Source organism: Charadrius vociferus, unplaced genomic scaffold, assembly GCF_000708025.1.
Source record: "Charadrius vociferus isolate BGI_N301 unplaced genomic scaffold, ASM70802v2 scaffold185, whole genome shotgun sequence".
Lineage (NCBI taxonomy): Eukaryota > Metazoa > Chordata > Aves > Charadriiformes > Charadriidae > Charadrius > Charadrius vociferus.
This window is the reverse complement of record NW_009648955.1, coordinates 3,857,298-3,883,857: the sequence shown is the minus strand read 5'-3', so window position 1 is coordinate 3,883,857 and position 26,560 is coordinate 3,857,298. Positions and strand designations below refer to the sequence as shown.

General features: G+C 41.6%; 1 protein-coding gene across 1 annotated transcript in view; it reads right to left on the bottom strand.

The window, feature by feature from the left end:
* LOC104288684 (hormonally up-regulated neu tumor-associated kinase-like) overlaps window positions 1–26,560 on the bottom strand; it is a 93,669-nt gene that overhangs the window by 59,027 nt on the left and 8,082 nt on the right. The window contains exons 5-8 of the mRNA XM_009887525.1: window positions 22,796–22,923; window positions 20,487–20,622; window positions 18,753–18,930; window positions 12,060–12,279 (exon numbers count right to left, since the gene is read on the bottom strand). Of these exons, the coding sequence (XP_009885827.1) occupies window positions 12,060–12,279; window positions 18,753–18,930; window positions 20,487–20,622; window positions 22,796–22,923 (662 nt within the window). The remainder of the gene's footprint in view (window positions 1–12,059; window positions 12,280–18,752; window positions 18,931–20,486; window positions 20,623–22,795; window positions 22,924–26,560) is intronic.

The following is a 26,560-nucleotide window of genomic DNA, read 5'->3' as shown; positions in this document are numbered from 1 at the left end:
ATTACATACCCAGAAAACATATAAGAAATGGTTCATACCGCAGTCAAGGATGCCACAGGTAACAGTTCTTTGGAATATGCACCTATCAAGCAGGAATAAGGCCACCAAACCTGCCTCCCCTTTCTGAAGATGAGTGTGATATTTACCTTGTTTCAGTCATCAGGAACGTCCCTTAACTGCAGTGACCTTTCAAGGACGATGGCTCGTTTGCAGTGATGCCAGCCAGCTCCCTCCGCACCCTCCGATGTATCTGATCTGCTCCCATGGGTTGTGTGTGCTCAGTTTGCTTAAAGTGGTCCCTGACCCTGCCTTCCTCTCCTGCAGGTACGGTGTCATTCTCAAGGATTCATTCGGGGGCTGGAATGCTTGAGGACACACTTGCCCAGTGAAAGCTGAGGGGAAAACAAAAGAGATGGAGTACCTCAGCCTTTTCCATGCTCGTTGTCACTCAGTCCCTTGCTCCATTGAGCAGAGAGCCCACACTCATGTTAATCATCTCCCCAGCGGACGTATATATCTCTCTTCAGTAAATATAAAGACAGAGCAGGCTGATTATCTTAGTCTTCACTAATTTTCAAAAGCCTAGAAAACAATGACTTGACTCATACTTCAGACTCAGATAAACCTTTGTTTTGTGATTGACTGTTGCCATTGCCAACCTGCAGTGGACTGGGTGCAGCCTGGGCCGGTGACATGTTAGCACTGGTTGACAGCTGACTTCAGCAGCCCGGCAGGGTAGTGCCACCGCATTGCACATGGAGCAAGAGCTTTGATCAAGCATCAGAATCAGGGGTTTCATTCTTCATTGTGTTCTTACATGTATATGGGTTTTAACTACTTGAAGAGTGATTCATGGCAGAGAAACACAGCTCCATGCTTAGCCCGGTCACAAGCAGTTACTTAGCCTGTGATGATGTGGGTCTCCAGAAGCCTTCCAGGTCTTTGGAGGTCCCTGCTGCTGTGCAGAGGGACATGCACTTGGCTTACACGCCATGTACAGCAGTTTTGTAGGATCTAACTTCTGACATGAAGTGGTATTAAGTCAAATAAAGACGTCAAATATTACTTTTGCCTTATGAGCTAATGCTAAATGAAGATGGTACAGAAGACACCTGTAAAGTATTTTAAAGTACTTAAGGGAAGAGTCATCTATGTGGAGAAGTCGTTCTTTTGCTGTCGTTCTGCAACAGTTTTCTTTTAGGGGCAGTTTTATTCACAGCAGACACACTGTCAAGGCAGATGTTGCCTTTATGGGTTCTTCAGGTGCTCAGTGCCTCTTGAATCTTGGGCTGTGCTGTTGATGGCTGATTTAGCTCAGGTTTTATCCACCAAGGTTACACCAAGGTTACCTGAACAGAGCAAAACTAGGCAGGAAAGAAGCATTTTCTATCCTAAAACTCCTAGAGAGAATGCTCTATATAATCTCCGGGGAGTGTAGTGGGGGGGGTGTGTCATGATAATAGTGAGTGGAATGAGAAGTGGTATGTATGGGAATGTAAAAATAAATCGGTGAAAAAGAAGAAATTGTTTATCTCATTGACCTCTCTGCCAGTGCAGTCCTTCCTATAATATCCACTGTAATCACTATTCCAGGAGATTTTTGCCTGCCAGGAGAGCGGTGTTTCCACGGAGCACGCAGCACAGTGAGGGGCTGCGCGGCTCCCAGCGAGGGCGAGGGACGGATTCCAGGTGACATTAATGCCTTTTCAATCCAGGTCTAAAGCCTGTAGTTAGCCTAAGACTACAGTTAAATAAGACCTTCCTGTGCTTAAAGGCCCAGATCCGCTGGAGCAGGCAGTGCCAGATTAGCAAGGCAAAAATGACTTTAAAGATCTTTAGGCTGCTGTAAAACTATTATAAATTCATCTTGGCTACCTGTGAGCTCAAAGAGTACATGTGGTAGCACGGGAGGAACGCAGTATTGATACTACACCCTCTAGCTGGAGAAGAGAAGGTGGCATACAGCCACTATTGCTGCTTTGAATTACCTGGTATTTCCCCTCTATGGAGAACCATCAGGAGAGCAAGACTGCTGGGTCTCTGGCTCTTTTGCACCACCGAAGTGGCAAAAAAGCAGCTGGAGCAGACCTGAAAACAAAGCTGCACAGCTCATTTCATTTAGTGCGCTAATTTTTTTTTTCCCTGTTTTTGAGCTGTACAGCAAATGGCGAAACTTTCGATTGGCTTTAATTATGCGATATGTTAAAATATAACTAAGCACTCATCATGCATTAATTGCCAACAGATTTTTGAAGACACTTATTGACGTTGAATAATTACATAGGAGATGTGTGCCTCTTATAAAATGGATAATCCTCAATAAATCTATTTCTTGCAATCATTCTGTAATTGTTTTACACTAACTATATTTAGATTTGGTAGCATAAATCATAAAATACCAAATTATTATTTAAAACAATATTTTAAAAGTCTGAGATATGTAAGTTAATCCTACAGAAATATGTCTTCAATAATCAACTGGTATTTTTTTTAAATGCAATTAGAATCTTATTAAATCTAAATTAAAAGCTTACAGGAAAAACAATTTAAAAATAGATATTGAAACCTAAGAATTCACACTCTTCAGTGTTTGCTCCTATTACAATGCGCACTTAAGAATTTGATAATTTTTTCCAGGTGAACAAAAACAAAAAGGGTTTAAATTTGTAGCTAGTTTCAGATTTTAAAGTAAACAGGCTATTTAAATGGAAGGACATGGTTTGCCCTGTTGTCCCCATATGGGAACATTTAATTTTAAACACATCATAAAAATAAGGCAGATCAACATTTTTAAGCAACTTTGTGCCATTTGAAGGGATGTTTTTATTTTCATTTCAGACACTGAACTTGGTTTTTCCAACATGTAACTTCTGGGTCAATGATAGGCCCAAGGAAGCAAAAGCAAGGATGCTGTGGGCAGGCATTCATTTTTGCAAGATGAATCAAAGTGAAAAAATCTGTAGAGACCACAGCGTATGAGGGCATAAAGTATAACGAGTGCACTCAGTCGCTGGAGTGACGCTGAGTTTGATGTGACTGGTTAAGCCTGAAGCCATGGCTTGCTCTCCTTGCTTTAATGGAAGAGCAAAAATCCCAGCTCTTAGTTATTGCTAGGCCATTTTTTGGTCAGTGCTTCCAAATTGGGCTATTATGAGGTTCTCTTACCATGCTGCATAATATGTTTATACATTGAAATCTGTGCTTGGCATTTCTTCTGTCCTGTCCACAAAAGCAGAATTAGACATAGAGGCAGAGAGACTCCTGCAGTGAAAGCAGCAAGAGACGGCAGCTTATGAATTATTTCTGAGATTGCAGAGAGATGTGTGTTGTATGATCTGTAGTCACAGGCTGTGCCTTTTGAGCTAGATGTTCATTAGTTCATACTGTCCCATACTGATATCTGTTAGGATAACATAATAGCTATATGACAGTCATGATTTTACTGACTTTCGGTCACTGCTGAATATTTTTCAGGCTTCCTGGGAAATTTTGCCATCTTTGCTATATATTCCATGAGCACAGAAGTCTCTCAAATATCCATTGTTCTCGAAGGATTGCCTTTGGGAACTCAAGGGGTGCTTGCTTGCTTTTTTGTGGAAGGGAGATAATGAGCTTAATGGAAGAGAATCAAGCTCGTTGGAGCAGGGTATCCTTAGAGTGTTTCCGACAATTTGGGGCGGGTTTTCTGAAACATAAATTTTCTTCTCATCTGCAGGATTGGGTCATTTGTCTACTTACTCCTGTCGAAAGCAGTGAAGTGACAGGAACATGGTTTTCTTTCTCTAGAAGGGTGTCATAACAAAACAGCTGGAGCTATGACTCGTCTATATCTGTCCGAGGAGGTGGGGGTGGTCCTGCAGCAATAAAAGGGAGGCATTATTACAGACAGTGTATCATTTAACCTTTCATATCCATGGTGTAACAGCATATCCTCCTCACCTCTCTATGTTAGCCTATGTGTAAATGGCTGTAAATGTATGTGGTTTATACATCAGTCATCTCAGGGAGTTACTTTTTGGTTTAGTTGCAGGAGAGGCGCTGAGCTATTAAAGCATATGGGAAGCAGCAAGTAGAAATGCCTCGAAAGAGCAGAGTCTCCACACCGTGGGAATTCGTGGGAATTCGTGGTGATGCTAGGAAAGGGTGTAGGCTGGCTAAGAGTGGCTGTCTGGCAGATGTATAGGCTGTGTTCTGTGAAAGAGACCTCTTGGTAGTTTGAAATAATGCCATACCCACAAGGGCTTGTATGCAGAACTTCACTGGAAAGACACCCTGAAGGTCTGAACCAAAGGGCTCCTCCTTTGCTGGGGGAACACTTGCTTTCCTTTCTGGTCCCATTGAAGTGTACTGGAGAAACTGCTGATGTGAGTTAAGTATCAATTAGTATAGAAAAGACTTGTGTAACATAGTCCCTACTGCTTTTCATTGCCTGCTTGAGCTGCTGCAATGGGTGAGCTTGATATTTAAGTCCTTCTTTTGTCTAAATAGGGGAATACTCCTTTCTGCTTCTAAGAAAGGATTTGTAAAAAGTGGCTTTCGGTCTTTTTTCTGGCCTCAAAAGGCTACAGTTACTAAATACAGATGTCCTAAATAAAATATCTGCCTGCCTAGAAGCAGCTGGTTAGGTTTAAGGACCCATTTGATCCTCCTTTGTACCTTTCTGAGCCTTTAATATATGCTCCAGATAAGGATTTAAAAATCTTGTCGTTGGGCTCCTGTGGAGGTCAGGAAAGAGTCCTGCCTGGATATAGCGTTCATAAGATGAGATGGATGCTCTGTTCTTATTCCCCAGTCTGTGGAAACTCCAAGCCCAAAATATTGGATCAAGTCATCCTTATGGCAGTGCAATTGAGTAGACTTCAATTGAAGAGTCTGTTCAAGGGCCTCCAAAGCTAATTTACTCTCCCTCTTTTCCAGATGTCCACAGTCTCCATTGACTACAAAGGAGTCTAAACAAGCGGCTTCGTCAGAGATACCTCCTCTGTTTAAGGTTGGGTAAGCAACATCCCACTGTAAGATCCTGTTGCTCCTCAAAATCTCAACCTGAGTATGCCTCATGGCGTTTAGGTCTATTCGTTCCCTTTGCCCCTCTGCCTGCTCTCCTGAGTAGAAGTCTTAACCTCTATGATAGCTTCTTCCTAGCTGGAAATAGCTCTTTTCTGAAAGCCACCTCTCGCTTTCTCTCTAATGGATTATCTGCAAAATATGTGTGTATAAGGAACTGGAGCCCAAACAGTAGAGCCAGGAAAATGGTGGACTTGGTAGGAAGGTCCCTGCTGATTCTCATGCTGGAATGTTTTATACCAGGAATCCTAACTGAAATCGCAAATATTTATTCCTAATAAAACTATATTCACTACCATACAGTTTTCTGTAGTATCCATCCATATCATCTGTAATCCAAAACAATGACCAGAACTGAAAAAAGTGGTGAAAGAGAGGAAGGGAGTAATAGTTCATTATCGTTAGGATACTGAAAGATTTTAATTTCAGATGTATGGGTGAGGCAAATGTATTTTACATATAAGGAACATAAAAATTGTAAGTGCTGCTTTATAGAAGAAAAAATGTGTTTATATATTTCTCAGGCTCACTTTCAGTTTGACAAACACTGCTTTCTTTTAAGATGGCTTTTGTATGATGAATATCTTCTGAATTTTTTAAACCTTTCACGTACCTTAGCATTAAACCCGGGGAAGTAGAAGAAGTGGATTTCCTTGGACTGCAAATCAGGAGTTATAGTTTTAAGACCGTGCTTATAACAGGTAAGCAAAATGCTCCTGTTTGTCCTTGTCGTCATCTTGCTGGCACAGACAACAGGTGAACATGAGCTGTTTTCTGTGGTTTTGTGAGTTTCTGATTTGCAGAGTTTTGTTTTTCATAAGCTGTAATGTGAGAGGGCTGTGAGAGAATGGGTCAGTCACTTCGATCTCTATTCAGCGTTTTACCCAGCGTGGATGGGTCGTCATGACTAAGGCTATCTAATGTCAGAACTTCTGAATTATTCAGGGATTTTTCAGAGGCTAAACAGAAATTCCTTTACTGGCTAAATTATTAATCTTGTTCATTTATGTGTTTAAAAAATGATGAAATTGAAAGTGCAGTATGAAAGCAGTGACATTTTTTTTTTTAATCTTTTTCCAACTGTAGGTTTGATTCTGCTTCCTGATAGCTCTTTCTAAGTGTGTATTTGTGCTTCATCCTCAGAATTTCCTGTGGTTTGAAATTCTTTTGCTGACATGAAAACAGTTGTGATTTGAAAAGCAGAACAGTGTTCAAACTGGTAATACATAAAGCAGTTGAACTTATTAATATGGCGCAGAAACAGGATAGTAGTAAAAGGTGCCATTTCCTATGTGTAAATGGAAAACCTATGACATGGAGGGCTGGGAATCTCTCGTGATTGCATTGACAGACCGTGCAATAGCAGGATCCACTTATAGAGACTTGACTAGAAGGACCTAAAGATCCAGTGTCAGTCCCAGCAGAGACTCCATGTGAAGTTTGTTTGTACAAAGGACTGCTGTAGATTTAATGAAGTAGCTAAACGCTCCTTCGGAAGCTGTCATTTTAAGAGCCTGTTGTTACGTTTTTGCCACCAGACACGAGAGAGGAGATGTGAAAGCCTTGCCGTCCCACTTCACCTTGCCTTGAGTCTTATTAGAATTGGCTTTCTATCAGGGTTGTAATAAGACTCTGCTCAGTGTTAGGTATTTTCAATAACCCTTCCTGAAGCGGGATCCTGTGGGACTCCTGTGCAAGGCATTCAGCTCCCTCCTCTCCCCCCACATGAATTGCAGCGGTCAAACACTACTCCGCATGACTCAGTGCATTTCTGGCCAAGTGCATCTTAATGTACATTTTCTTGCCAAGCAGTGATGTCCCCTTCCTTAATTAGAAGCATATCTTTTTTTTTCCCCCCCTTTACATTGTTAAATAAAAGGGCAGATTCCAGAGCCCTTTGCTTCTTTCTGCAGACACCACATCCCCAAAGTGTAAATTTATCACCTGCTGAAGGGAAACGTTTTTGTGGGAGCCACTTGTTTTTGGCCCCATCTCCCTGCCTGGGCCACCCATGCAGTCTGGCTGCCTGGAGGTGTTTCCATCGTCACATGCTACGTTATCGGCTATACTGCACGATGCTCTCTGCCCCTTCCCAGTGCTGCACGTGATCCAAGACCCGCGTTTATAGCATCGAACCGTTAACTGCGCTTCTCCCTTCAGGAACAAGATGGCTTTTATTTCAAAGTGTTAATATATACGTGGTAGATGAGAGTTCCTGCTCAGACATAGCCGCTCTGTGCTAGCAGCAGATAGATGTTTCAGCGGTGTTGGAACAGCTCGAGGGAAGGCCAGGTTGAAGCTAGCCCTTAAAAGTGTATGGAAAGCGTAGGTAGAAAATCTCTTTTCTCTTTACATGATGTCTATAAGGCAACACTCAGCTGTGCCGTGTTGAAGAAACATCTATTTCAGCACTGTGACCTTTAAAGCCTGCCCAGACAGGGCAGAAGAAGGGATATTCCCTTGCTTTTTAATAAACCACTCCTAGAAATAAGAAACCATATTACCTCAAAGAAAGGGAAGAATAGGCAGCTGGCAGGGAACCCTCAAAGACTTGATGTTTTCTCCAACCGCTGGTAGGTGTCTCACCCTCATTCTCTACTGCAGCCAGAGCAGAGGCTGGGCTGGAGGCAGCTAAGGCTGTGGGAGGATGAAGGCATCACAATTGGGAGCTCCTCCAGGAAGAGCTGCCTCTTCTGCACTTGGGTCATCGTGCACAGTCACTTACCTTTCCAGGCTTCATTTTAGTGGGGAACGATTATTCTCCTGTGGCTGTCGTCTGCTTTGGCACCCACATAGACGCACCTGCACTGGGTTGGTAAAGGAGAAGCGTAAGCTCCTCTTGTTCTCCTCTCTCCGAGGGCTCTTGGGGGAGTTGGAAGATGGTGGTAGAGCTGTTTGGAAAATGGAGTTTCGACTTGGTGAAAAAAGCTAGAGCATTTTGTTGTTATTGTCATCTGGAATTAGAGTATGAAGACAAAATGTTAAAAAGTGTCAAGGAAAAAAATTTTCTCAGAAAAAAATGGTGTGGAGGAAAAAGCTTTTAGACATTTATGGTCAGAAGGAAGCATTTCAGTATTGTGAAAGGAAACAGTAAATTGAAATGTCAACTTACAGCTGAAACCATTTGTTTCAATCCGTATATTCAAACAAAAAGTGTTTTGTAACAGCCATTCAAAGCTAAAAATGTTTTTGAGACATAAACATTTTCTAAATTCTAAGGAAATCAGATTTTCCAAGAAAAACATTATCTGGAAATCGCTCAGATACCTCTAGGTTCTGAATTGCATGGTACCAGAGTTATAAGCACAGCAAATGGCCCCTGCACTGCTCATTAGCTCAGGTGTGCAGAAGGAAAACTGCTGGATTTGAGCTTCCTTGCCACTGCCCTCATCCAGAGACCAGTGGTCCTTCCTTGCCCTCTGAGTGGAGGGGTACAGATGCCGCATGTGTATCTGCTTCTTGGCCATGTTCTGCCAAATCGTGCTGGGGTCACCAAGCATTTTTAATAGGAAGTTTCTTTTCAACCTGGATCGTTCTGACCAGCTAGATTTTGGGGTGACTACATGTGCTGTTATGCTCTGAGGAGACTTTAAGCTGTGGAGAAAAGCGATGGGCAGAGGCACTAACTTTTCCACCTAGCTGAGCTGCAATCCCATGTGGTACGTCTGACTTGCAGCCCCACGCTCACAGGACAAAGTTACACAGCATGATTTCTTCGGTGGTGATAAGTTCCTGCCCACGCGCCCCATCCTTCCTCTTCAGGTCTTCAGCTGCAGCTGTGGACTTGCCCTGTAAGCCTGGTCAGCAAAGATGTCCTGAGTTAAAAACATCTCTGTTACTCAGATCAGGGCTGGCTGAGAGCAGGGCTCCACCGTAGCTGTCGCAGCCCAGCAGAGGAGATGGCAGAGTGGCTGGCACCCACGCGGGTCTGCGTAAGCTGCCCTCGCTGAGGCGGCACAGTGCCGGAGCTGCGTGGACCGTGAAGAGCTCACCCCATGGATGTTGTCCCGGCGCGGTGGGGGAAGGCGCTACAGACAAAAACGGGACCTCAAGTTTGGTCCTGCTCAATGTAACCAAATGCTTACCATGGTGCTTGTCTGCTAAAAGCCTTGGTTTGAGCTCATAGGATTATACCTTCTTCTTCTGCGGCCTTTTCATGCTGCTATTCTTTGTATATCTATCTAGTATTACTTGGAAACCCTTTGCACATCTTTTACTTCTACATGTGAGCTGACCAAGCAGCAAATATGAAGACTCCCATTGTATTCTCACCTCCGTTGAGTCAATCAAGTTCAAATCTGTTGAAGTTAAGGGTTTTAAATGGATTTAAACCTGGTTTGAAGACAGAATCAGGCTCAAAGCTTAGTGCTATGATAATCTAGCTAAGAAGCGTAAATCATTGAAACTGAAAGCAAATCCATGTTTTCAATAGTAAGAGACAAACGTTGCAAAGGCACACGGTTACAAATAGGCAGTCCTAATTAAGCTGTTAAATTTACAAGGAAAATGTGTTGATTTGCTCCTTTCAGGGGAGTTAGGTTGCATGGTCTCCATTAATTAGAATACATGCAGTTAAAACTAATAAATAAATAAATGAAAGATCAATGCCATGACTATTTTATTATGACAATCCCCCCAAAATTGATTATTCCATCATTGTTACTGTTTGTTTACCTTCTGCATTATGTTCACAGCTTAGTGAAAACTGCCTGACCAGGTTTTTTTCCGGAATGAAATGAGAAACTGCAAGTGACACAAGTTCGGGACAATACATGTATTGATATAAAATATTTAAAATCGTATCTTCTGCCCACAACGTCCGCTTTTTTTACATAAATACACTTGGTGTTCTGTTACGGTGGCTTCTGGTTTTCTGTGTCTTTGGTGCGCTCTGCAAAATTTGTAGCCCAATGTTTGATGGATATCAAAGGACACACAGCTTAAATCATATCATCCTTCGTTGTGTTTGGAGGTGTCTCATTTTAAGATTGGATTCATCTCTCCTGCCTTCCTATTCTTGCTCTCTTTTTCTGTCCATCTTTGTTTCTTTCCTCCCCCGTTGTCCTATTTTCTTCTGATGCTTTGTGGGTGTTTTATTTATGCAAAGTTTAACCTTAGAATTTCTGTATTTTTCCCCAGCCTGGTTTGGTGCGGTGGAGATAAAACTGGAAGGTTTAGATCTGTAGTTTTAGGTGTGTGTCTGAGTTGGATAAAGTTTTTCTTAGTTTTCTTGTTGAAGAAATGAGTTGGGTTTTCTTTAGACTGCCTCATACTTCTTATGGTAAACGTTTGCTGTTGGGACATGGGGAAGGCTGGTGGTTTTGAACCACTGACTAAAACCAGAGGGCAGATATTTGTGTGTTGCTGTGATGCCCTCAGCCAGGAAATCTTTCTAGCTAGGGTTTCTCTCGGGGCAGCTTTTCGCAGCCTGGGGAAAGGCGGCAGCTGGGGATAGTCAGTCGTGAGGAAATCAGTGCCCTCTTTATCAAGGTGCCACTGTGCTGGGATGTAAATATTGTCATCTACTGCCTTCAGAAGGTCTTTAAACCTCATGTCCTGATGAGACAAAGGACTACTGGTAATAATTCTTTTTTTCATTAGGGACTGGGGAGGTGCTTTGCTTGTACATGTCATTGCTCGGATGTTTGAAGAGGGAGGTTGGTTATTTGGTGTTGTGGATGGCAATTTCTCATGAAGACATGGTTTTCCAGCTTCAGTCAATTCTTCAAAATCATTCAGATTCTCCTGAAGGTCCAAAAGCAACTGATACATGGGCTCACATGGCGTACTTTTGCTTGATGATTTAGGAGGTCCAAGGTGGACCAACTCTCTGCCTGCGAACCTGGAAACTAAAGAGAGTATATAATAAATAAGATCAGCTTCTGCTGGAATGGTATTTTCAAGAAAAATAACATATTAGTATCAAAACAGGTTGATCCTATAATAAAAAAGTCAGTACTTGTAATGGCATAAATAAAAGTAGATCTTGACATAGAATGAAATTTTGCACCAAGGATTTAAAGCAAATGGTGATCTGCAGGCAGGCAATTAGCAATTTTTTGATCGGATGAACAGTCTTAAATGAGCATCTCAGTATAAAGTTGCCTGGCTTAATTTTAGTGACTATTATTTACTTACACTTCTGGGGCTATTGATGACATTAATTTAACCATACCACATATGCATTTATGCATTTATGCTTCTGGGGCTATTTATGACATTAATTTAACTGTGCCACATATGTGAATAGCTGTGGGTGTGCAATAATGGGAGCAGGAATAAGTCTAAATTAGTATCTGGAGTTTGATTATCCAGTACTGTGCATCTTCTATGGTTTTGAGACTATGGAAAATAATGCCATGGATATGAGTGCAACCCCTTCTTACAGAATCATAGAATGGTATGGGTTGGAAAGGACCTTCAAGATCACCTAGTTCCAGCCCCCCTGCCATGGGCAGGGACACCTTCCACTAGACTAGGTTGCTCAAAGCCCCATCCAGCCTGGCCTTGAACTCTTCCAGGGATGGGACATCCACAACTTCCCTGGGCAACCTGTGCCAGTGTCTCACCACCAGTGAAACTGTGACACGTGCATCATGCTCACATTCATCCTGGGTATGTAAATAATTTCCTTTTTTAAAAAAAACTCATAAATGTCTATTCCTGGAAGTGCTTTAGCAATACTAGTAGCATCCCAGAGTGAGTCATAGAGGAACTCACCTGCACAATGACACAGAACAGTTATTTGTAATCAGTACCTGCAGAGTATAAACTGGATCAGGTATTCACCTGCTAATTTTTTCACCTGATCAGAATTAAATCAATCACCAAACCTGTGGCTGGGAAACAATTGCTCAAAATACTTGTAATTTCAAAACGAGGTGGAAGGATATTTCTATAGCATTTTCAGGAATTGTGTTCCCTTTTTTTTTCCCAGACAGATACCCTAGTACCCTTTCAGACTAAGATGCCAAGACTATATTTCAGAACAGTACCTTCTGGCAAGTTTTCTTGGTTTTCTAATGTAATTGCAATCTCATCTTCTTGAATAGCATCTGGCACTGCCAGGGTTAATACAGAAGGAAATGCCCTATTGCCGTAGTTCCTGAGATTTTCCAAAGTGTCCATTTCAGCTTTCTGGGAAATCTGAACTTCCAACTCCTTGTTCAAATGTTCATCACGATTAATATTGTGTTTTTCTACTTCATTTTCCCTCTGCAAAATGATCAGACACCATTCTATTAGTATGCAACAAAAAAGCACCTTGAGATTTAAAGGAAATCACAATATAACACGTGAAATCTTTTCACACAAGCCTTAATTACACACATCAGCTTTTCATCTGAGCAGACCCCATGCCAAAGGTTCTTCCTGAAACCCAGCTGCACGTGGGCTGGCAGACCCTGCCTTTTACCATACAGGCCACAGGGAGCAAATTTCATGAAAATCCGCTGGGGACTAGAATCTCCATCTTTGGAGAGCCTGTAGCAGTTCCTTCGAGGCTTATGGCTCACACAATCTGGTAACAGATGTCTAAGGGAGACCAGGGTACCACAGAGCTCACGCTGTAAAGGAAAAACTACAGGATGCTGTGAGCCATACCCCGATCCAGGGGGAAGATTATGGTGGGACTGTTGTCTGCTGTGAGGGCAAGCAGCCGGCAAAGGGCTAGAGCAGTCCTGGGAAGGTTTTACAGTGGGATTGTAGCTGGAAGACCTCCATGGAGCTGTGGTAACAGGATTGTGCATCCTAACAAGAGCATGAGCTCCAGGACTCACTCCTGCTGCAGCGCCGTCACCCTTACTCCTACATGCATCCTACATGCAGGTGGGGGTATGTTCTCATACGTAGAATACTTGTCTACCCTATGATCCAAGTTTTCAGAATCCTCACTGTGGCAGCCTCATGCACGCTGAGTTTCAGGTGTCAAAACCTTGTGAAAATGCAAGGGCTGCCCAGTGAGATAAATCCCCTCCTCCAGTACTAAGTCCTAAGATGAGCTATCTGCACCGTGTGCTGCTTCTGCCAAAGACCATCTTCTCTCAGGCCTGGCACTCCTGAAAATGACATTCCTGAAATGTATTGAGTACCCACATGGCTATTCCAGTTCAATACCAAGCTTTTTTTGCCTGTTCTCTGTACCATCTTAGGCAGACCCGCTTTGTCGTTACACAGCTACCACTTCAAGGATTATCTGTAGGGAGTTTCGGTCTTTTCACTGACCCACATGGCTATTCCAGTTCAATACCACGCTTTTTTTGCCTGTTCTGTAGGGAGTTTCAGTCTTTTCACTGCCATCCCCACATAATACAAACTTCTTGCTTCCAGAATCAGAGAAGTCATTTGTTTTACTATGGTGTATTTATCTTTCATGGTTTTCTTCTATTCTTTGCATTGCAAAGTACTCCCCTTGCGAAAAATATGTTTTTAATCTAGCATGCCATTATAAAAAGTGGGTGTAATTTGTGGAGAAAAGGCGCTTTTGAAAGCTTGCATGTATTTTGTGAGTTAGCAAAAATGTTTGGAAAAATTTGAAGGGCCCCAAACCTCAAGCTTGTGGGGTTACTCCATCCTTCCTACATATTTGCAAAACCCAATCACAATTAAGGAAATTATTTTTAAAGTATTTATAAAAAGAAACACAGTATGTTTAAGTTGACAACATATTGCTAAAACCACACTAGATCAATTGGGAATTTGAGATGTCATAAGCATTTTAGGCTATGCAATCAAATAGTCTCCCAGGATTTTACACACTGCTAGTTAAGAAAACAAATTTTCATCTTACATTTTGCAAGCTGTCACCTTATATACAGTATATCAGAAAACTTGCCATGACTGGTTTTACTGCCAGACCTCTTAAGAGCTAATTGGTTAAGCACCTGGGCAGGAAGCTTTTTGGCAGAAATGCTATTTTCTGCAAGGACTAGCTATAAAGTTCTGGATGGCAAATTGTAATCATTAAGGCTCCCTCTTCTACAACAGAACACATAAAACGTAAATACATTGCTTGGAGAAATTACGATGCATAAAAGGACAGGCTGTGTTTTAAGTTTGTCCAATGACTTATGGCTCAAATTTGAACATGGAAAGGATCTTATGCTTTTTTCAGGGTCAAGTTTTCAGCAGACTTCTCTAATTGCACCCAGAAAAATGAGAATCACATCTGTTTGCATCCACCAAAACTATTATTTGCATGTACAAATGTTAACTTGTGTATACAAGGAGGAGTTGCAAATACAATGACTCGCACTGGTTTTTCAAACACAGAGGTTTTGTACATGAAAAATAATTTCCACAGACTTTTTTGCAGTTGTAGATTAGAAGTTCTGCTGAAAATTTGTCCCCAGGAAATTGTATGTTTCTTCGGTATTGTGTGAAAAATCAGAGCGTAATCTGCTGCCTGGAATGAATTGAATGCAGTGGTTTGTGAATATGTGTTTGAATCCCAAACAGTGTTTTGGGCTGATTGTGTTGGTGGAATTTTTTATTGCGTGTTATTCACGAGCATTGTCATTAATGCAAATACTTTTTTGTTTGTGTTGATATTTGATATGTTTGGTTCTTTTTGGATAGAATTTTCAGAAGAGACAGATGCCAACTTTCTCTACAATTCACTGAGGGGAGGTTTTTAATTTGCTCAAAAATACTGGAGTATTTTTTTACCATAAATTTACTCCTTTATAAATATTAGCTGTCTGTAAATATCTCTCTTCATAGGCAGGCAGGAATACGCAGTTGCCTTTATGGTCCTAGACAGATATAATGTAAATGAGTGGCAATTTGTTTTCAGGGTACTTCATTTTACCTGTGACTGTTGGTTGTTGCTTATTTGTTTCAGTCATTTAGATTTAAATCTACACTCATTTAGATGCAAACGCTATTTTTTGTGCTTTAATTTTATGCACACAAGTTGTCTTGTTGAGCTCAGTGAAACTATTCACATACTTAAAGTTAAAGCAGATGCATATATTTGCAAGATCTGGAGAGCTGAAAGGAAATTATGTGATTTAATGATGGATCACACGCTACTAGTAATAAATAGCAAATAGTTGGCATTATACAGAGCAGAAAGAACATCTATCTATGCATTTTGAAATATCCTTGGCATAATTTGTAATACAACTATCAAATACCCATGCTGTTGTAATTAAGCTCCAGTAACATTATCGGGATCTCAACGAGAAGTGGGAAGAAAAAGTGGGAAATTTTGCCCTTGCGCTCAGTTAACGATCTTCACGCGTCTTCCTCGGTTTCAACTCTCTGTGGCCGGGTGGTCGGAGAAGTGCATTGCAGCCTGCCAAAGAGGTGGTTGAATTTGGCCTCTTTTAGACCAAAGCAGAGAATCCTCCCCCCCAAGATAATGCCCTGCCAGCTGCCTCCTCCGAGAGCCGTGCCAGCCCAGCGTGGGCTAGGCTCCAGGGGAGCTGGGGCTGCTCTTGGCTCTGCCTCTGCCCAGAAACGTCATGCCACCCGTGTGGGGCTCCGCCTCGGGATCCAAGAGATGCATTCTTTTCTTTTCCCTATATACTTTGCGTACGCTTAAGGCTAAGTTTTGCCATTGTGTAAGCATGTGCATAAAGTAGCTTTTGCTGAAGAACAGGCCAGAGGATACTGGAAAAATAAGAGCATTGAGTAAGAACGCCCAACTTGATTTCTTAGCCAGCCTTCCCCCCTCTCTCTCCCATCTTTTTGGCCAAACCCCAGCCTTTCTGGGCAACATGAGTATTAATGAACATTGGAGAAACTGGCATAAGGTGGTAGCACTGATAGTCATGATTTAAAAGAGCTCCTGGGGAGGAGTGATTGCACCGGTTATTGTGTATAAGACTTGAATAAGAAACAACCGAGAGGTGCTCAATGTTAACTGCAAATAGTTACCGAGCTTAACTACTAGCAAGGGAGAAATACTGGTTTTCATAATACAGAAGAATGTAAGAGGGAATAGAGGGACAACATTAAGAAACAAACAATACAGAGGGACCATCTGGCAAAAAACCTATGAGTTTTACAAACACTCTGATAACAGTATAATTTCTAAGTGGTGCTAGTAGAAGGCTTTGTGTTTATGAGTTTAAAGGTAGCATTTACAAACCTTGTGCTAATAAACAAGAGGAAACAAACTTTTAATGACATAGAAAGATGGTATGAGTTGGTCTTTTCTAATTTCCTAGTTTCTATGTCTTAGTAACAGATATTAGAAGCTATTATTTATGATAGAATCCACTCTGCCAAATATAGGCATCTAGTTTTTGCATGTATTTCAGGTTCTTATCAAAGATGTCCTCCTAAAAGCAAGTCAGTTCCCCGCAAAGCCGTCAAAGGGAGATTCTGTCTGTCTAAATGCAAATTTAAGAAGTCCCGACGTTGAACTTGTGAAGATTTGCAGATCAGCATTGGTTTTTTGGTGTGGAAAAAAGAACTGCACACCTGGAAGCTACACGGAAAGGGACATAGGGAAAGTGTAGAAATGGGGAGCTGTGATATGACACAGCTGAACAGACCCAAGGGTGCATACCCAGTTCACGTGCTAAACATGTCCCCGCTACGTTTAGTTCAGAAAGGGGAAGTGCAAAGTCCTTCACCTGGGGAGGAACAACCCCAGGCACCAGTATATGCTGGGGCCACCCAGCTGGAAATCAGCTTTGCAGAAAAGGACGCGGTGGTCCTGGTGGTCACCAAGTTGAACATGAGCCATCAGCATGCCTTGCTGCAAAGAAGGTGAATGGTGTCCTGGGCTGCATTAGGAGTAGTGTTGCCAGTAGGTCAAGGGAGGTGATGCTGCCTGACTACTCAGCGCTGGTAAGGCCACACCTGGAGTACGGTGTCTGGGTCTGGGCTCATCAGTACAAGAAAGACAGGTTCCTTCTGAACATCAGGAAACACTTTTTCACTGTGAGGATGACCACACATTGTCACAGGTTGCCCAGGGAGGCTGTGGAGTCTCCATCCTTGGCGATATTCAAAAGCCATCTGGACATGGTCCTGGGCAACCAGCTCTAGGTGGCCCGGCTTGTGCAAGGAGGTTGGACCAGATGATGTCTAGCAGTCCCTGTCAGCCTCAGATAGTCTGTGATTCTGTGAAAGTCAGCACTGTTTTGAGCTGGTAGCTGGCTAGGTTATTGTGGGTCAGTACTGGTTTGGATTTAAACCTTTGACTGGAAAAATGTCAACTCAGAGAAAGAAAATGCCAGTCCTTCCTTTGTTAAACTTCCCCTCTTTTCCTCCTTGCTCTACCAAAACCTCCTGCCGGCCTGGGAAATATATGTATACTAGGACTTCAAAACAATAATTTGTAGTGTTATTACCTTACAATCAGAGCCATTTTTTTTTGTCTGTGCTTGAATTCAGCTTGACTTTCTGCCTTAAGAGGGCATTTTGGATGCCAGGAGTGGCAGGAAGCGACGCAGCCCCTTAATCAGCTTATAACTTACTTTATGCGTGTGATCACTTCCCTCTTCCACCCGGGTAGGATGCTGAAAGAGGTCATAGAGGACGTGAAACGCTACCACTTGCCTGGAAGGCTGGATCTCTAGGGGCTGTAAATCAGCTTGATATCCAGAGATTCAAGAAAGCCGTTCAATAGCCTTCACAATACAGCTCTTTTTGAGTGACTTACGATTTAGCAGATCCAATTTAAAATTATAATATGAAAAAAAATCACATATGTGAAGGGAAGCCTCCTCCCCGTAAGCACACGCGCGCGCGCGCACACACACACACTGCCCAACTCATATTTTTGAGTTATGGCTCTGCCTGCAAACACTGCACAGGCTGTTGCGTCCTTGGGGCTGTGTGCTGGGATGGAGATCTGGATCTGCTCAAGCTCATCTGAATAATTTCTAGAGGAGTCAACTGGACCTTCTCAAAATACAGCTTCTCCGGGGCGAAGGCTTTGAATGGGAGGCTAATCGCTGATGTGTGTTGTTTTGTAGCTGAAACTTTTCCCATTGCACTTGTGTGTTAGAAGCTGGAATTTGGCTTCCTGTCTGCCTAGTTTCTGCCTGAAGCAAAATTTTTATGACTGAGCTGTGAACCCCTTGGTGGAGACGGTTGTAAAAGAAAAGCTTACAGCCCTTTTAACTAATTGTGGCCTTACCAGAGATTACCATAATTTTCTGAATTTAATTTTTAAGTTTTTGTCCCCTCTGATCTCACTCCGTGTCCCTGAGTGAGTTGGCGCTGGAGTGTGAGCGTAAGATACAGTGTTAAAAATACAAAAAAAAAAAAAAGATGCTGGGAAAAGATTTTACAGCTTTCACAGCTTCCCACTCACCTCCCCAGACTTTGGATCAGGCCCTCACGGACCAGTCAGAAAGGGAAGGGATGGCGAAGTTTCTGAGATGCTAATGCTCCTTTTCCCTATGGAAAAGTAATCTTTTATGTAAAGCAAAATAATTCTCAATCCTATTACAACCAGCAGCCCATTTTTAAAATTCATTTGTCATTTAAAAAGGGTATATTTATCTCTGGGAAAAAAAAATCTCTTAAAATAATCACCTCTGAGAATGCCAGAACATAGGTTTCCTGAGACTGCACCCAGATCTGCAATTTCATTACTATTTTCGGTGACTTGTGTCTCCATTCCATGAACAACCACCTTTTTCACATGTGCTGTGTGGCTGTCATGATGTTGCAAATAAGAATCCAGGGAGCACTTTATGCCTGTCATGATCATGATATCTTACCTGGACTCTTTTGCGGTCTTTCTGGTACCTGAGAAGTTTCTTCAGCAATAAGCAATAAGAAGCCATGGCAGGAGAGGGTCTGTTATTTATTAAAATGTTGATAACTTCTGAAAGACTGAACTCCATCATTTCTGTCATGTAGTTTAAAACAACAGGATTCAATTCACTGGGGCAAAGTCTGAAATGTTAGGAAAAAAGTACTTAAATACAAAGGACGTGTCTGGGTACAATGTCAGAATTTACAGTAAGAGGACAAGACACTTGTGACGTAGCTGGAGTAGGCTAAGTCGATTGTACAGGCAAATTATAATACACAGTTTTGCAAAAATTCTCTGTCTGGCTATGCTAACTTCACTGATGGGCTGAGGCTCTGTTACTGCACTATTAAATATCCTGTTGTTGATATAATTGATTACTCTGAAAGGACACCCACCAGGATTAAGCTTGAAAAATTAAAAGATGGAAACCAGCATTTTCTCATTTTAATCGAGTGTGTATATTTTGGTTCTCAGCACAGTGGTCTCAAATGGTTTCACAGAGAGATAGTGTGCGTGCGTGTGCGTAAGAAGACAGGAAGAGCCCCACAGGCAGGAAAATCTCAAAGGACAAAAAATGAACTACAGAAAGTACAGGAGGATTTTTATTTTTCCATAAATCTGATAGTGAAGTAAAACTGGTTATGTTATAAGGATAACTATTTTACTCACAGGCTTCTGTGAATAGTAAAGTCTAGTAAAGGCATTTTAGAAATGTGACGGCCTCGTTGGATTCTGAGACTCCTAAGACATTTTTTCAAACCTGAGTGTGAATGGGCACAGGCACATCTGATGGGAGGGAAGGAAGGCAAAGGTAGGAAAGGTGATCAGTTCTCAGAGAAATGAATAAATTGTGCATAGATTTCTAATAGCCCTGGCTGTGACTGGTAGTGGATCACCTGGATTGTGGTAGGAAAACCTGCCACATGTCCCGTGGGCACCACTGTGGATGGTGCAGATTACATAGGCGAAATGATATTCTTTTTTGATTAGTGTAAACTACTGACTTTTACAGAATGATCTGGGCACAAAATATTTGATGCATGGCTAGCTACTTTCAGCTGTGAGGAAGATATAAAAGATCCATCACTGAAATTACTTATCTAAAGACATGCAAAGTATACTTTGCAGCCTCCCAATATTAAAGATGAATAACAACTTGAAAGTTGGCAATGTTTATGTGAAGTGTCATATTGCACATATCTATTTCAAACTTTTATAATCATGTTAAGCTGTAAAGTGGCTTGCCAAGAAAAAAATGGAGACTAGCTGAGGCCAGTTACAAAGATGGATAAGAATAAAAATTATTAGAACAACAAGAAATTCAATGTAATATAAAAATGTTGTTCACTCAGGTGGGCATGCGAGAGCTAGTTTTGCAGGAAAGAATTAGAAACACACCGTCTAGAAATTAGCGGCACCAGTGAGGCGTGTTGAGAATAAAATTATTGATACAATGGATATAAGCAGTTCTGTAAGGATTTATAAGTTTCCTCTTATATAAAATTTATCCATGGTTAGAAAAGATGATGTGGTGTTTTCTGAAACAAAGTTTTGTCATTTTGGAACAGCCCTGAGCAGATAACAAAAATAGTCTAAAACAAACAAAACAAAAAAAATCCTAAAACCCCAACACTTCCCCCCCCAAAAAATCTTGAATCCTGAAATCCCAAGCCAGAAGAAACGTGAAATTTGTTACCTGTTCTCATAGGTAGCAGCATTCAGTATTTTCCTGGTGAAGCCTTCATTCAACCATTTGTCTTTTATTGCCTCTTTGACTCCAGGCCTCTTAGCAGGGTCAGGCTCGAGTAAGGACTGCATGAAGTGTACAGCTCCTGTGCGGTGTTTAGATGAAATTGCTTGTTTACTAGTAATAACTGATCATTTGGGCAGTGCCAAATTTTCCTTTCCCCCCTCTGATCTGTTTCAGAAATGTGGCACTTGCCCTGCTTCTCCACATTGTAAGAACCTCAGCTAAAACCCCGTCTCTAGGGCTACCTCTGGACTGCTGAATAAAACAGCTCCAGCTCTCCTCTGAGATTGCTGTGGTCCCGTGTGGTGACCCTGTTCCTCCAAGGATGCCTGAGCAGGGTGGGCAGCACGTGCCAAACCATGCCAGGAGGCATGCTATGGACCTATGGATGCTGCTACAGATACAGCACTGGATTTTGCTTCCAAATTCACTTGATTTACCCCAGTGAATGCAGCCTATGGCATCAGTAGTAATCTCAGCATTGTGCTTACTCAGCATTTGATCAAGGTTCTGAGAAGGGGCACTTCTGTGCCAGCTGACTACCCAGGAGTTACGTTCCTCCCACAGAGAAGCTAATCTAATTGATAAAACTCTCTGTAACTAGGGAGGGAGGTGGACCTATGTGCTCAGATGACGTGTTGTGCTTTGGTTTCCTGGAATTGGGACAGAGAAAGCTCAAACATTGCCATATGTCTATCACTCAGTTCCAACACTGCATAAAGTCCCTCTCTTTTTTTTTCCTTCTTGGGAAAACTCTACCAAATTCTTCCATATTCCTTGGGGATATTTTGAAATCAGCAAAATGGCAAGTGAGCATTAAACTGGGAACATACTGCTCCTTTCACTTGTAATCTCCTTCAGAGGAACTTTAGATCTAAAGTATGCAAAGCTTGTTTACTACTGCTCTCTCACTAAATTCCCAATGGGCAAAGGAACAATGGAGTTATCCGCAATCTTCCACTGACTGTGTGGGCTTTGTAGAAAAGCAGAGATAATGCATTTATTAGTAGAAGCTATAACAATAGCATAAATAAGAAAAATTAGAAATATAATAATTGCAGCCATGGAGGGCTTGTAGAAAAATGGAGCTGCTATCTGGCAACCAATCTCCAAAGCACGATAAATGAGAGACTAATGTACAAACATCCTGGACAGCTATGGTACCTCATACCATTTACTTGGGGAGAAAAAGAAATTGAATCATCACATTATCTTAATACTGTAACTCCAGACTAGATCCAGCTAGCTTATTCTGGAACTGGGTGCTGCTTTCCAGTATTGGCTGCAGGCAGCCGCTGAAGCTAATCTTGGTTCCTAGGCTCATTCTTGCCTAATGTCAGAGCAATGCTGCTCAAAACGATGGGGAGATCCGAACTGGTGCCGGCAGAGAGCTGGGCAAAACAAGTCTCATTCTGCTCTGCTTTCTCACTTGGTCAGTGAAGCTGCACGATCAGGGATGTGAGAAGGGGCCCAGGGATGTGATGGTCAAGAGAAGATGGTAGTCCAGGTGGAGAGAAAATAGGGATGAAAGCCAGGGGTGTATAAGAACTGTAAAGCAGAAGAATTTTGAGCTGTGAGGAAGTAAATTTTGGATTGATAACCGAGAGTGTATATACACCAACATGACTTCTGAGTTTTAGAGCCATAGGCTAGAGATTTTGAGAATTATCTTTCCCAGTTGTCCCAAAAGACTCCATAGACTGTACCTCATTAAAGATTGTCAGTAAAATTCATCAAAAAATGCTGTATTTCAGTCCTTTCTCATGAAAAACATGAACAGACTCTTCACAAAAATAGCCCTCCGATTTCTTTAATTATCTCAATGTTGTGGGTTCTGTCTGTAGCCAAAAGATAAGTTCTTCAGGAGAAATTATCTAAGGTTTTGATAACTTATTTTTGGGAAAAAACAGGAAGGAATGTCTGGCTATGGCACACAACATAGGGCATACTAAACACGGCAGCGTTCTCATTTACTGCACAGCTGCTCCACTTACATGAAAGCAATGTACATTTTGTTCCCCCTGTAAGAACCAAGAATAGTGGTCTTTTGAAGAAGCAACAATGTTATTTTCCTACTAGCCTGAGATAAAGAGATCTTGCCTAAGGCAAACAAAAGTTATTTCTAAATGCAAACAAAGCAACTGGAAAAGGTGCCTCTTATTTTCCAGAAGACTGTGTTATTGCTAAATTCACTTTATTGCATGGGTTAGAACTTTTATAGATCATTATTCTTTATAAAAATTGGAGTGCTTTACCAGGGGAGATGTCTGACGGAATGGGGCTGATTTCTCCAATTAACATCTTTTGATGTAGTTGCTTGATATTAAAAGGTTCCACCGTGAAAGGTAACGTGCCGGTTAGCATAGCAAACGTGCTTACACCTCTGTCAAAGAAAAAGACAAACATCAGAGTTCCGTATAATGCTAGTGAATGTTTGCCAAAAAATCCCACAAAGCTATGCGTCAGGTTTCAGAGATTTGCCTTCAGTATCAAGAATGAGGTTACAAATTACTTCTAAGCAGCAATTTGTACTGAATACACATCTTACACCTTTTGCCTTTGTGTAAATGCCATTTTTTCTAGAAAATAATGTTGTGGGAAGCATATATAAAATAGATTGTACAGTGAGTGATTGAAAAGCCTGCAGTGTTGAAAGTGGAAACCTGCTGTTTATTTTTAAAAGAAACTCATTGGAGTGTCAGTGTAGCGTACCCAGCCCATCAGAATAGAGCCTTTCGGTTTGGAGGCCGAGTGACAACACAGAGCTGGGACTGATGCGATAGATCCCGTTCCAAATAGTAATTCAGTTCTGCTTGCTTTGCTCAGATTGCTAAATTAGGTGTGACTTATGCCTAGAAGGCATTCATTTGGTAACAGCTTGCTGTTGGCTAAAAAACTTAAAACTTTAGCTCTTGCGAAAGACTAACGGTCTGCTAGCAGCGATCAGCAAACTTTGTGAAGGTTTGCCATTCAGCCTGGAGAAGTACCAACATTGGGAAAACTCGCTCAGCTGTCCTGAGTTTGCGAACGAGGAGGTTTCCTTGAACACTCTCCATGGTACTTCCTCGCTCCAGCTGAGCTGTGCCACCGCCACAGCGCTTCTCTTTACCATCCTTTGCCGCGTCTCTACTGAACTCAGTCGAGACAGTCATTTTAGGGATTCCGGCAATTCTAATTTAATTGGTCTGGCTCATACATCAGTGCAGATGATGACAATGTTATCTGTGAATACGATCTGTTCGTGGTGTGCACAACTCAACTACAATCTTTTTTTTAATGTTTTCAAACCGTTGAAAAACCATGAGAAGATGATAGCACTAATGAAACACCATGAGAAGATGGTGACGCCTTTTTATAAATGTTGCATCGGATTGAATTTGAACCAGTGACCTATGGATAAATGCTTTTTATTACTCTCGACTAGGACTTGTCTTGTCTCGCTTTAACCATCTAAAACCTAGGTATCATTAGTTATCAATGGAAAGAGACAGGTCTCTCCAAGAGAGATTCATCACAGCCATGTTATACAGTGATTTTAGGGTACAGTTCAGTGTCTCAGGAGATGAGCCATCTCCCTGCACTGACAATAGCAGGACACTAACTGCCTGGTATAACCTAGATGCCTGGTTGTTAAATGGCTAAATTCAGGTGAGATCAAGCTCTTCTCACTTTACCAAACCTTGTGATAAATCAAGTCCCTGATTGTAACGCCTTCCAGAACATTCCTGATGAATCCTTTGAGTCAAAAAAAAAAACCCAACAGAGATGCAAAGTAAACATGCTGCAGTGAAATGATATTGAGTTGACTGAAGTAGCAAGGACTCTCGTTCTATAATACAAATGTAGCTGGAGTTGAAGCAAGAGAAAGGTCCCTGAGTATTCTCTGATGAGTGGGGGTAACATGCAGTGCAAGTGGATCTCTGATGTCATTACAACATTAAATACATTTTTCTTTTCAACACTGCAAAGACTACCATGCACTTTAAATTGCTGGTGATGATATACATGATTGGTGCTTTAAACTGGCAATAGTTCTTTTCATCACCCTACTGGATGGGGAAATCCCCAAGGTACAGGAATTTGGGGAATGGGTGGAGCTGCCGTCCTAAAAATCCCTTTTAAAGTCTTATGCACAAAATGTAGCTAGTTAACAGTAATGCACTTAGTAGTTAATTGCAGCTGGAATCTGATGGCATGTCAAACTTGAGAATTTATTAGCTATAACAGACTGCTTCTCCTCTGTCCCACTAAACTGTCTGGATTTGTTTGAATACAGCAGCTGTTTCCTCAATTCAGCTGGTGCACGAAAGCTAATCACTTTCCAGTCCTCCAAAGAATCTTTAAAATCTAGATTAGGCAAAACAGGCGCTGCTGTTCGCTGTTGAGTCATAGGAGCCTGAGCTGTATTGTAGTTGAATCTGGTTGGTTTTCTGAATGCGCTTCTGACTGAATATGGCTTTCTGGTTCCCGTTGTAACGACTCCTTGTCAGTCCTGCGGCACAAAGTCGGAATTTCTCCACCACACCGGAGTCTTTTGCCAGAATCCAGTCGATCTGTAATCCTTTGCTTACTTTGTGACAATAGAAATAACTTACCTTTCTAATTAATATTTTAGTTCATCAGAATTCCCTTTTCCGTGATGGTAATGTAAGCAATTCAGGTTAAATTGTAAATATGTTTTATGCCTAAAATATAGACTATGTCTGTGTTAAATACCAAGGGCCTTATATAAGTTTTATATGGCCCTTGACCTGCTATGTGGTGTTTATTAACAGAGTGAGCTCAGTAAATGGTTCTAAGGTTACTGCTTTGCCTTCATTCAGACATCTGAAATGCGAAATAAGTACAATCCTATTTGAGTGCTGACAGCATCCTCTAGACCTGATTTGTCTGTGTTATGTCTACATAAATTCAGAGTAGCACTCTTGAAATCCAGACTTATACTGAAGTAATTAGGTCGAATTTGTCCCTTCATCTTCAACCTTGCGTACTGTTCATATCCTGTAAATTTAAAGGAAGTTGAGGTGTAGGAGTCATAGTTAGGTCAAAACGCTAATATATAGTATGTCTGCCAGAAGCAGGTCTTGAGAGGAATAATGTACATTATATATTTATGTGTATATAAATCCTTTTTCTTTTGAGCATATAGAAATCCTAAGCTTCTACTTTAGATATCTGAATCAGGTGCCTATATGTAGGTACCAGCAACCTTGTAGATCAAACTAAAATGCTTTGTCCTCCATAGATACACAGTTTAGTGAAGACTGCTGAGAATTCCACAAGGAGACTCCATATTCTCACAGCTGGACGAGCAGGTGGGACATCCCAGTTCCAAGTGATTCTGTACATCCAGACCTCCTGTTCCTTCTGGCAGGTGACCAGAGTGAGGTGGTTTGGGTTTGGATCAAATGCAGCATTGTGTGTTGAACAGAAGCAGAACATTAAGATCCATTAGATCAATATGGTTGTGGGGTGGGATGGGAGGAGGCACTTCTAAGCCAAAAAGTCCAAATACTCTTACAAGCCTTCTGAGCTGTTTGAAGTCCACAGGCTTTTATCATTGCCTTAATAGCACCCTGAATTTTACCCTAACACTTGTTAGTTAAGATACTGCAGGGAATTATGGTTGCAATTGTAAGTAGGTGGGAAGAGTCTGGACAAAGGTGCATTTGACCAGCCACTGGGTTTTTGAATCTAAATGCTCTAGATGGAGATCTGGGCTGGTCTATATTGCTCATACTCATCTTCTGTGCTCTGAATCATACCTGCTAGAAATGGGTTTAAAAATGTGTTCTAGGTGGAACACTTAGACCTGAGCATATGGTCACTATGAAAACAGTTGAGGAGAAGCTGATATGTGGGCACATATACTTATAGATAAACATGAACTACCTTTGGACAAATGATGGACATGGAGAACCACTCTCCTATCCAGACCTGTGAAGATCAAAGGATTCAAAAATGGACTTAATATACTATCATTTTCTCAGATACATCCAGAAAAACTGACAAAAAAGCAA